General features: G+C 37.0%; 1 protein-coding gene across 1 annotated transcript; it reads left to right on the top strand.

Annotated features, from left to right (window-relative positions):
* Nucleotides 1–483: 483 nt before the first annotated feature.
* On the top strand, nucleotides 484–4396 carry LOC122656371 (PLASMODESMATA CALLOSE-BINDING PROTEIN 3-like). The gene is made up of 3 exons (XM_043850859.1): nucleotides 484–846; nucleotides 995–1028; nucleotides 4043–4396. The coding sequence occupies exons 1-3, from the start codon at nucleotides 513–515 to the stop codon at nucleotides 4245–4247; spliced, it is 573 nt and encodes a 190-aa protein (XP_043706794.1). The 5' UTR covers nucleotides 484–512; the 3' UTR covers nucleotides 4248–4396.
* Nucleotides 4397–12035: the final 7639 nt, after the last annotated feature.

The following is a 12035-nucleotide window of genomic DNA, read 5'->3' as shown; positions in this document are numbered from 1 at the left end:
AATTAAAAAAATAAAAAAATAAAAAATCTACGCAGTTGGTTCATACACCCTTTTCCATAAAATAATATAATGGGATTATAAATGTCCCATGCTCATCATAGGGACCCATTTCGAGATACTATACCTATACCTTACCATAGAGAGTAGAAGAGACCGCATTAAAAAAGGGTCTATAGTATAAACAAATAAAAAATTCTATCTGTAAATCATTTAAAAAAATAATAAAATAAAGCCGGAAGAATAGCATGTAGGGTCCGGTGGTGGTTCCACTCAGAGTAATATATGTAGTTGCTATGTACTGCAAATTAATGGGATCAGGGGGGGGGGGGGGGAGAAAGCTAGAAGAAACCCCAAGTATAAATCCCAAACAGTGGAAAGCAGGAAAGAAAAGCAAAGATAACAACTCTCTCTCTCTTGATCTCTCTTGATCTCTCTTGATCTCTTGACTAAAGTTGTCAAAGTTACTAGCTAGGTAGCAGGCAGGCAGAGATAGGTTTTAATCTGTGACGGCAATGGAAAGAGCAGCGGAGCTGAGGGTGGCTTTGGTGGTGATGGTGGTGGTAGTTTTAGGAGGAGGAGGAGGAGGAGGAGTGGTAGTAGTAGAAGGGCAGAGCTGGTGCGTGGCGATAAGCAACACAAACAATCAGGCGTTGCAGACGGCGTTGGACTATGCATGTGGTTCAGGTGCGGACTGTACAGCCATCCAAGCAAACGGGGTGTGCTACCAACCTAACACGGTGCAATCCCACGCCTCTTACGCCTTCAATAGCTACTACCAGCACATGGGACAGGCCATTGGCTCCTGCATCTTCGCTGGCACTGCCACTATTTCTACCTCCGATCCCAGTCCGTTCTTCTCTTTGCTGATTTCTCCCTTTCTTTCCTTCCTTCCTTCTCTCTCTCTCTCTCTGTGTTGTGTACGTGTTTGCTTCAGTAAATAAATTTCATTTTAATTTATTGGTATTTATTTTTCTATTTATATTTTTGGTTGCAGGTTATGGATCTTGTGTTTACCCATCCTCCCCAAGGTATGCTATCCTATATGCTATGCTCTCTTCTTCTTTTTCTTCCCTTACTGTTTTTAATTTTTGTTTATTTATTATCTATTTTCTTCTTCCCTTCTTGTTTTCTCTTTCTATTTTTTTAGGGTTTTACTTACTTTGATATGAAAGAAAAAAAAAAAAAAAAAAAAAAAAAGAGGAACTGTCTGTCTCCACCAAGAATCTTTCTATATATTTTTCTTCTTTCTAAACTTAATACACTTTTTAAATCTGAACTTATGACCTAGGAGCCGCTTAGTTTCTAGGTAGCAGAGGCAGAGATAGAAATTTACGACGAATTGAAAAAGATTAATATCAACCGTTGGATCGATAGGCATTATTAGGATGTTCTCAGTTAGATTGCAATCCGACTGTCTTTGACAACTCGCACCACCATCGCTCCACCTTCCATGTTCATTGTCTAAATTATTCATATTTTTTTTATTTTTTTTTATTTTTTAAGGGAATTCACATTTTCTTTTGTAGGCTTTGATTAGGACATGCGGTGTATGTGTACAGGTTGTTGGCCCTGTATCTCATGGGTCCCACTTGTAAATCTGATGGGAGTCAAAGTCCAAACATAAATCGTGCCATTATGGGAACATTCCCAGGTCCAGACGCATAAGCACTCCTTGTTCCCTTGGGAAATTAAAAAAAAAAAAAACAAAAAAAATAGAGACACCCCACCACCGTCATAGCTAGTGTTACCAGTATTCTACTTACACACCCAACCCAATACCCAAGGCCTCGGGGTGGGGCCACGCACTCGTGACTGTATTGGCATCGTATCGTAGGAACCCCACCCTCAGACTTCCTAATTTGGTGTCTCATTGCATTTCTATATATTTTCCTTCTTTTGTTTTATTGGAAAATGAATTCATTATTGCGGAAGTCTGGTCCCTGTGCCAATGCCTCGGCTAATGACAGAAGATATGTGGGGCCATCAATTAAGAAGGGCACGGTGGTCATTATGCATACCACTGTGTTTGGGTGGGACCGTGAGAGAACGTTCCCTTGTTTTATTTTAGTTGATGATAGTACCATAACCCCATGGAAGGATGAAATTCCCATCCATCCATCCATCCATCCAACCTTTGACTTGTTGACCAGTGGAATTAATTGAAACCTAAAACGAGTATAGTGTTCCCCAGCTAGTGTCAGATTGTTAATTAGCTTTCTTTTCTATTATCTAGGGGAGGACCTATTTGACTTTTTGTTTTTTTCTATTTTGATTCCTTAAGGTTGATTTGACGTTATGTGTCAATTTGCATGGGAATAATTAGGTGTGTAAGTATGCTTAATTTAATTTAATCGTCCTCATCATCTTCAACTTACTAATTCAGACAATTTAGAGTCCTGGGTTTTTTTTCCTCTTAAAAACGATGGTTGGCTTCCTTCGTCATCGTCTTCATCCTTTTTATATGGGGTGCATTTGGTTACCATCTGTATCGATCATGTGATCGTGGTCCTAATGGACGATGCTTCCAATTTCAAATTAACGTGGGATCTCTAGATCCATGTGTAGGTGTTTTCTTTTTTATAATAAATAATAGGAAGAGAGAATACTAACCAATGCTGTGTGTGAACATGTACTTGGATTTTTCCACCTTTTCAGAAATTACTGATCTTTTGGCATTAAGTTGTATTTGAACGCAATACACTCCTAGCACCGGTATCCGTTCTTTTTTCTTCAAAATAAAAAGAATAATAATTGGAATGAAGTGAAGTCAGCTTGAGTGGATTTAAAACAATTATTAATGAAATGAACCTAGTTGTGGAGGGTAGAGATAGTGATAAAGAAATGACTAGCTCGAAATTGTTAAGAGTCATATTTAGGTGGCAAACCAAACCCGACGTTAACACGTCCTTGTCACTAACCAAATCTGGTATCTTCGTGCGTCTCTTTCCAATGCAAAATAATTCAATCGGTTGGACCTACCTTATGTGGTCAACCAGATCTTTATCGCCCCAGTACTTGGGGCGGTCAAGTGCCATAGTGCGATTGGGCACCACCCATGTGTGCACGATGGGGTGGTGCCTAGCCGCATGATGTGCACTTGACCGCCCCCAGTATTAAAGGCGATAATTTTTTGTGGTCAACCATGGCCAGGGGATTTACTTAACAGAAACAAAAAAATAAAAAGACATGTGCGAGGGAGGATTCATGTAAGATCTCAGGTGAGCGGCTGTCTTCATGTATGTCACCAATACATTAATAGATTGGACGTTCTAACTTATAATCTCTCTCTCTCTCTCTCTCTCTCTCTCTCTCTCTCTCTGTGTAAAAGACTTTTGCACAGAGTAGTTGCAGCACTTACAAAAGAAGAAGAGAGTTAGTAGTAGTAGTATTGCATATTTGCATGCAGTTCTGTAAATGAATTAATAGTGATTGGGATTTTTTGACAAACAGATAGGCTTCACAAACAATCTGTTTAAGGAATCTTTTTGGCTGAATTATTGTTCTTCTAATTTCATACAAAAATTGCCAAAATTAAGAATATTCGTTTATTTCTTTCCTTTGTTTTTTATTTTTTAACAGAGAAATAGTATACTGGTCCATGCATGCATTATTGAACTATAATTTCATCCCAAAATAATAATAATAATAATAATATTAAAAAATCCAACCATAGTCATAGGGACCAGCTTCAGCTTATGATCATTAAGCATGTTCTTGAAATAAATTATTTTTTTTTTTTGTTAAATGTCTTCTTTATTCATGAATAATAAAATAATAATGTGTTAATCCCTCAAAAGATGCTGTTTGTCTGATGTCACTATTAAAAATGTATTCTTTTTCTTGAATAATGTATATGTGTTTCTTGTGTATGAGACAAAGAGGAAAAAAAAAGCGTTTTGATATAGCATCCAAACGCAATATCTACACAAGCCTTAGTAGTACTAGTAGTAGTAGTAGTTGCCATTCTTCTTCTTGAAAAGTAGGTTGATATATTGATGACTGTATTGTTTCTCAAATTTTACAAATAAACTTGAATTGACAGTGTGGCTGGAGGAAATACATCGACCACCACACCGACATCGACGACACCCAGCACAACTACGACGCCATCGTCGACTACACCTATCTACGGTTTAGGTCCAACCTCATCCTTCAACACTAACAGAGCTGCTTTCCGGCCTTCAACTACTATTGTCTTGCCTTCCTTTTTATTACTACTTCTTTCACTTCTTGTTTCACCCATGTAGTCAATGTTCAAATTAAACCATTTTATATTAATTTTTCTTTTGTAGAAGAAAGGGCTTCATTTTTGTTCCATGTTCGGGCCCCGTTTGCTAGTGACATCTTATTCCTTATCTTGTCACTAATAATTTATACCTGTTTTTTCTTTCCTCCTCATTTGGTATAAAATATGGGAACTGATTTGGACGAATTAAATTAACACATATAGTGTTGGGTATGTGGAATGTCAAATCAAAATTTGGTAGTCGGGAATGTCTCCTCGCATGCGTTAGGAAATTTACTATTAAAACAATAGAGCTAGGTTAAGGTTATTTTCAAATTCACAATGACAAATCCTCCCATGGAATGCAACGTTTGTACCCTTCATCGTTTTATAGAATAAACTCCTTCGATGATGAAACCCTAATGGAGAAGAGATTCTCTCTCTCTCTCTCTCTCTCTCTCTCTCAATTCTGAATTCGTACTTCATAAGCATCTCTAGGGTTTCTCATGTCCAACATATTTATAAGAGAGCCTCTTTTAATCCAACACAATTGTGATCGAGCCAAGTGGTGTAATTTAAAATGATGATCTCATAACTTGTCCATTATCTCATATAAAGACAATCCATGTGAAATGGAATTAACCATTTAACCCCCAAGAAATAGAAACTTTCATTAATTACGTTGTTGTACCTCTAAATAACATCATATAAATGGACTTTCAAGATGGAAATAGACACAGCCAAAAATCCTAATTCATTGAACAGCCAATGTCAAAGATTCCTAACCGGTGATTGAACATAAAATATTTTTCTAATAATTTTAGAATATAATAATATTTTAAAATGTTTTGTAAATAATTTATACAAATGCCACCAGTATCGGAATTTACGTCCAATCATAGCCAGACAACTCTCTCAAGATGTTCTCCCTTGCGAGAAGTGGATACTTTGTTAATCATATATTCCTTCTATAATGGAACAATGTGCGTCAAGTGCATTGATATGTAGCCATTGTAGTCATCAACTTTGATACACCATAGAAGCATAATGCTCAACTGCAAGTCTGCAATAGTAAGAACCTCTCAGGTATAAGGACAAAATAACTACCGAAGATTCTTGTCGCTCAAACAACAGGCAGTATTCCATACAAGAAACTCAAATTATCAAATTCCACACACATACCATATGAATATGCTCACACTTACATTTTGCAATCACATTGTGAGAATATATAGTGTGACAACCGTATGAACAAAATTCCAAATTATGTTCCTAATTGTGAACACTCTAAGGTCATACCTAAGGCAACAATTGTACATAAAATATCAACGCAAATTAATAGAATCAATCCATACTAAAATCGTTTTGATGGACACATACATATATATCCAACAATTCCCTCACTTGAACATCAAAGCCAATGTTCTATTAGTCTTACACCTATGTTCTCAACATGTCTATTAAATACAATTGATGCAAGTCCTTTTGTCAAGAGATCTGATAAATTGTTTGCACAGTCAACCTTGGCAATACTGATCGATATCGCCACGTTGTATGCTCTCCTTGATGAAATAACATTTGAGCTTCACATGTTTATTTCTCTGATATGCTCTTGGTTCCTTTTCTTGACCCATGGCTCCCTTGTTATCACAATATAATTGTACAAGGTGCTGCACTAGCTCAGGTACCAGATGAAGTTCAGCTAAGAACTTCTTCAACCACACACCCCCGTTGGTTGCATCACAAGCTGCCAATTACTCTGCTTCCATTGTGAAATCTAATATTGACTTCTACTTGACACTCTTCCATATGATTGCCCCTCCTCCCATCATGAATAACATACCAGAAGTGGATTTTTTGTCATCCTTATCAGTCTAGAAATCAAGATCTATGTATCTCACAATTGATATATTATTTGCACCATACACCAAAAATAATCGTTGGTCCTTCTCAAGTCCAATGTTTGGTCTAGGGTTTGACTTGTAATGACTCACTATACCAATAGCATGACAAATGTCCAGTCTATAAACAACATCACATACATCAGACTTTCCATTGCCAAGGCATATGGAACACATCTTTTTTTAGAATATTGCATTCTAAACCTTTCAAGAAATTTGTCAATGGTGTTGGGTTGTGATAGTCCCAACATCCAACGCTTGCAATCTCTCACAAACTTGATTCCCAAGAAATAACTTGCATCTTCCAAGTCTTTCAATGAGAAATTAGAGGACAACCACGTCTTAACAGAAGAGGGCATACCCACTATTGATGCTAGGGGTGATTTTTCCGCACCTCTGTCTGTGCCCCCATAGGGAGATGGGGATATCTTGTTGATTGTGATATTTTATTCATATTAAGGAGTTGCCACCTAGATAAGGGTTTAGGACCCGCACATATCTCCCTTCTCAGGGAAAGAGTTGACTAACGATGGATGAGACATGGGTTTTCCTAGATCTCTGGATAGGTTTAAAGTTACATGTTAGGAAGTTTTACACACCCAACCCTACTCGACCAGAGGCCGATCTCTTTCTATGTAGACCATTCACATTTATATTACTTGTTAACTAGCATGTATTATAGAAATGTAAAGATATTCCTAATCTAAGTAAATAAGTTGAACATTACATATATAAAAGGAGAAAAAAAGAAGGGGGAGAGATGACTAAACCAGGGAATATAATATAACTGCCCAGACTGCCTATGTACTTAATTTCATTAGGGATCAAGTCAAACATAGTTCAAGAGCATTTTGAAAATATTTATACACTATACTACGCATGGCTAGGTACTAGAAATAAATAACACAAACCTACATACCTTACTCGGGAGCCTGAAAATGTAAGAAATACCTTGATCGTAAATCCATGGCAGAAGATTCCTTTTTGGCATTCATTGTTGAAAAGTGAAGCGTGCCGAAAATTAGGCATGGATTCGAACATTTCAAGAGTCATCTCACTTACTATGATCGAGGGAATCCTTTGATGATGACCATGTGTCTAACAAAATTCCCCATAAAGATTCCTATTGGGTCCGGGATTAGAATCCAGAGTGCATATTTTTATTTGGACAGTACAACATATGTAAGATGGTTATTTAAATATTTTGAAAATCATTTGAGCAACCTTTTGACATAGGCAAACATATTATCAATTTGAAAATCTGCACTAACACCCCCTAAAAGTATCTAATATCTCAGAAACTTATCATACTTGGTCAAAAAAGCACCCTTAATTTTTGTTTTTATTTCAACTTATTCCACTTTGCAGTTAAGTTGCTGTTAATTCTTTTATAATGACAAAATTATCCTTATCACTTGGTGAACTTACCATAATACCCTTAAGGGTAAAACCCCAAATTTTATGAACCCAAAATCTAATGGGACTGATGCTCCGGCGACATGCTCCGGCGAGATTTTCTAGGGTTTTGCGTCGCTCTCCTCCTCTCTGACTCTTTCTTTTTCCAAACCAGTTTCCAGATCTGGTTTTGTTCGTCATTTTCAAGTCTAAACGCCCTCAAGCTCGCCGACGGTCGATTCCCACCCCAATCTCCTCAAGCAGTGGCGGTCGGCGAGGTCTCCCACAGGTAAGTATACCCCCAAACCCTTCACTCCTCCAACTTCCCTCACCTTCTCGGCTCTCACGACCAGAATCTATTACTCCCTAAACCCACTGCCGGATTTCCTCTACTTATCGTCTATCACTACCTGAACCCAAATCCATCCATTACCCCCACACGACTTACCTCACCTTCCATGGACTTCAATGTTACCATTGTTTTGCAGAAACCAAAACAACTTTCTTTGCTATGCATTGAAACTCGTAATCTCCTCAATTCAAATCTTAAATCTGAAAATAAAAAACAAATTAATGAAGAATGAATAAAAACGAACAGACTCCAGCTTTCAATCGTTCCATCCCCTTAGCAGAGGAGGAAAGGTGCAAAAAGTAAGAAAAAAAAATGACAGAAAATTTCAAATCCATGATCTGCAACTCTCCAACTAATGAGTTTCATATCAATCTCTACCCCCAAAAAAAAAGAAAATTTATATAGCAAGTCATTTCTCCTAAACGAAATCATAGAAACAAAGTTGTAGAAAACCTAAATTCTACAAGCACAGAATTACAAATGACGATTCTTATCTCCTCTTTTCAACTAATGGAATTAACTATAAAAGCACTTTCTTCTCATCCGACCCATAAAAATCGTTCAATCTCTAAAGAATCTCCACTTGGGCTTTGAGGAAGACGATGTAATCTGCAGTTTCTTCAAACAATCGATTAGCTTTTATCTCTCCGATCCTGGTATCAAAATCTTCAGAGCTTCCAGTTTGGCGGACATACCTAAATCTACTTGCTTTTACTGGAGCTTGTCTTGGATATTCCACACAAGCTTGTTCGATTCCTTCTCTGAACAGTTGCAGATGTGGGAAGGCCTTCGTTCGACCGTGGACGAAGGACAAGTTTCAGTGCTTTTAAGGTGAAGGGCAAAATAGTCTTTTAATTTTCTAATTTTATTGAAATTACCAAAGAATAAAATGGACATTTTACTAAGGGGTAAAATGAATATTTCACCTTTGGGTACTAACTTTGTTTAACGGCAGGGGGAATGTTGATATTTTGACCAAGTATGGTAAGTTTCTGAGATATTGGATACTTATAGGGGGTGTCTGTGAAAATTTCCCAATAATTTATAAAAATGCCACTAGTATCGGAATTTATGTCTAATCATAGCCAGACAACTCTCTCAAGATGTTCTCCCTTTTGAGAAGTGGATACTTTGTTAATCAGGAAAAATATCACCTCAATTTGTCTGCCCGTCAATTTCCTCAATTCCCTCTAATAGAGGGAGGTGGACCCGACTTCGGGCAGTGTGTTCGGGTAGGGGGTAAGGAGGTCATTTCTGTCCCCCTATTAGATGGAATTGATGAAATTGAGGGGCAGACAAATTGAAGGGATAAAGATCCTTTGATACACCATAGAAGCATAATGCTCAACTGCAATGGTAAGAACCTCTCAGGTATAAGGACAAAATAACTACCAAAGTTTCTTGTCGCTCAAACAACAAGCGGTATTCCATACAAGAAACTCAAATTATCAAATTCCACACACATACCATATGAATATTCTCACACTTACATTTTGCAATCACATTGTGAGAATATATAGTGTGACAACCGTAAGAACAAAATTCCAAATTATGTTCCTAATTGTGAACACTCTAAGGTCATACCTAAGGCAACAATCGCACATAAAATATCATTGCAAATTAATAGAATCAATCCATACTAAAATGGTTTTGATGGACACGTACATATATATCCAACAATTCCCTCACTTGTACACCAAAGCCAATGTTCTATTAGTCTTACACCTATGTTCTCAACATGTCTATTAAATACAATTGATGCAAGTCCTTTTGTCAAGAGATTTGATAAATTGTTTGCATTATCAACTTTGGCAATACTGAACGTTATCGCCGTGTTGTATGATCTCCTTGATGAAATAACATTTGAACTTCACATGTTTATTTCTCTGATATGCTCTTGGTTCCTTTTCTTGACCCATGGCTCCCTTGTTATCACAATATAATTGTATAGGGTGCTGCACTAGCTCAGGTACCAGATGAAGTTCAGCTAAGAACTTCCTCAACCACACACCCCTGTTGGTTGCTTCACAAGCTGCCAATTACTCTGCTTCCATTGTGAAGTCTAATATTGACTTCTACTTGACACTCCTCTATATGATTGCCCCTCCTCCAATCATGAATAACATACCAGAAGTGGATTTTTTGTCATCCTTATCAGTCTATAAATCAAAATCTATGTATCCCACAACTGATATATTATTTGCACCATACACCAAAAATAATCGTTGGTCCTTCTCAAGTATTACATGGTGCACTTTACAACAGTCCAATGTTTGGTCTAGGGTTTGACTGGTAATGACTCACTATACCAATAACATGACAAATGTCTAGTCTAATAAAAAACATCGCATACATCAGACTTTCCATTGCCAAGGCATATGGAACACTTCTTTTTTTAGAATATTGCATTCTAACCTTTCCAGAAATTTATCAATGGTGTTGGACTGCGATAGTCCCAACATCCAACGCTTGCGATCTCTCACAAACTTGATTCCCAAGACATAACTTGCATCTTCTAAGTCTTTCAATGAGAAATTAGAGGACAACCACGTCTTAACAGAAGAGGGCATGCCCACTATAGATGCTAGGGGTGATTTTTCCGCACCTCTGTCTGTGCCCCCATAGGGAGATGGGGATATCTTGATGATTGGGGTATTCTATTCATATTAAGGAGGTGCCAACTAGATAAGGGTTTAGGACCTGCACATATCTCCCTTCTTAAGGAAAGAGTTGACTGACGATGGATGAGACATGGGTCTTCCTAGATCTCTGGATAGGTTTAAAGTTACATGTTAGGAAGTTTTACACACCCAACCCTACCCGACCAGAGGCTGCTCTCTTTCTATGTAGACCATTCACACTTATACTACTTATTAACTAGCATGTATTATAAAAATGTAAAGATATTCCTAATCTAAGTAAAGAAGTTGAACATTTTATATATAAGAGAAAAAAAAAAAAAAAAAAAAGAAGAAGGGGGAGAGAACCAGGGAATATAGTATAGCTGCCCAAACTGCCTATGTATTTCATTAGGGAGCAAGTCGAACGTAATTCAAGAGCATTTTGAAAATATTTATACGCTATATTACGCATGGCTAGGTACTAGAAATAAATAACATAAACCTACATACCTTACTCGGAAGCCTGAAAATGTAGGAAATACCTTAATCGTAAATCCATGGCAAAAGATTCTTTTTTGGCATTCATTATTGAAAAGTTAAGCGTGCTAAAAATTGGGCATGGCTTCAAACATTTCAGGAGTTCTCTCACTTACTATGATCGGGGGAATCCTTTGACGATGACCATGTGTCTAACGAAATTTCCCATAAAGATTCCTATTGGGTCTGGGATTAGAATCTAGGGTGCATATTTTTATTTGGACAGTATAACATATATAAGACGGTTATATAAATATTTTGGAAATCATTTGAGCAACCTTTTGACATAGGCACACATATTATCAATTTGAAAAACCTTAAATTGACATTATAATGACATAAATATGAGACTTTACAAAAATTCCTATTTATGAGAATTCTAGCATTATAACGACATATATAAGAGATTATGGAAAACTAATGGAAAAGATATCTATACTATTGTATTTAAGTAATTAAATAAAGGAGAGTGAGGAAACTTATATCTTTGGCCTAAAGGAGGCTTAGTCGGTTTGGCAGAGTTCTAACACTTCTACGATGATTCTTGCAAAATTCTGACTCTGGAGGGTGTACAAACGGACAAATTTCTTAGAATCTCCTCTCTTTAATTTCTTTCTCTGTTTTTTCTTCTCTCCTCTCTCCTTTCTCCTACTCCAGCTTGCTATTTATAGGACAATGTTAAATGAACATTCCTTGCCAAAATATTTTTGGCCTGATGCTGTTAGTACCACATGTCATATCATTAACCAGGTTTATCTACAACCCAAAACGGGAAATTCCCCATATGAGCTTTGGAATGGAAGAAAACCAAATATTGGTTATCAAGATATGGAATTTAATTTTAAGACCTGAGATAAGTCTTACCTTTTGCACCCATATTCAAACAGCCAAACCGCATCATACACAAAACCATTGGAAAGTTGCTATTGAGTCTGGACTGTGTCTTTTGGAATAAGATTTACATCACCTAAATACAGAAAAATAACATGGATTAATAAGGACTA

The sequence above is a fragment of the Telopea speciosissima genome, chromosome 3 (assembly GCF_018873765.1).
Source record: "Telopea speciosissima isolate NSW1024214 ecotype Mountain lineage chromosome 3, Tspe_v1, whole genome shotgun sequence".
NCBI lineage: Eukaryota > Viridiplantae > Streptophyta > Magnoliopsida > Proteales > Proteaceae > Telopea > Telopea speciosissima.
Note: the sequence above shows the minus strand (reverse complement) of the source record. Positions and strands in the feature narration are given on the sequence as shown.

What these genes read in the sequence shown, in the direction of transcription:
- LOC122656371 (XM_043850859.1), top strand. Translation starts at nt 513, where the DNA reads ATGGAAAGAGCAGCGGAGCTGAGGGTGGCTTTGGTGGTGATGGTGGTG. An exon ending in TATTTCTACCTCCGATCCCA is followed by an intron (nt 847 to 994) that starts GTCCGTTCTTCT and finishes TTTTGGTTGCAG; the next exon opens with GTTATGGATCTTGTGTTTAC. An exon ending in GTTTACCCATCCTCCCCAAG is followed by an intron (nt 1,029 to 4,042) that starts GTATGCTATCCT and finishes TTGAATTGACAG; the next exon opens with TGTGGCTGGAGGAAATACAT.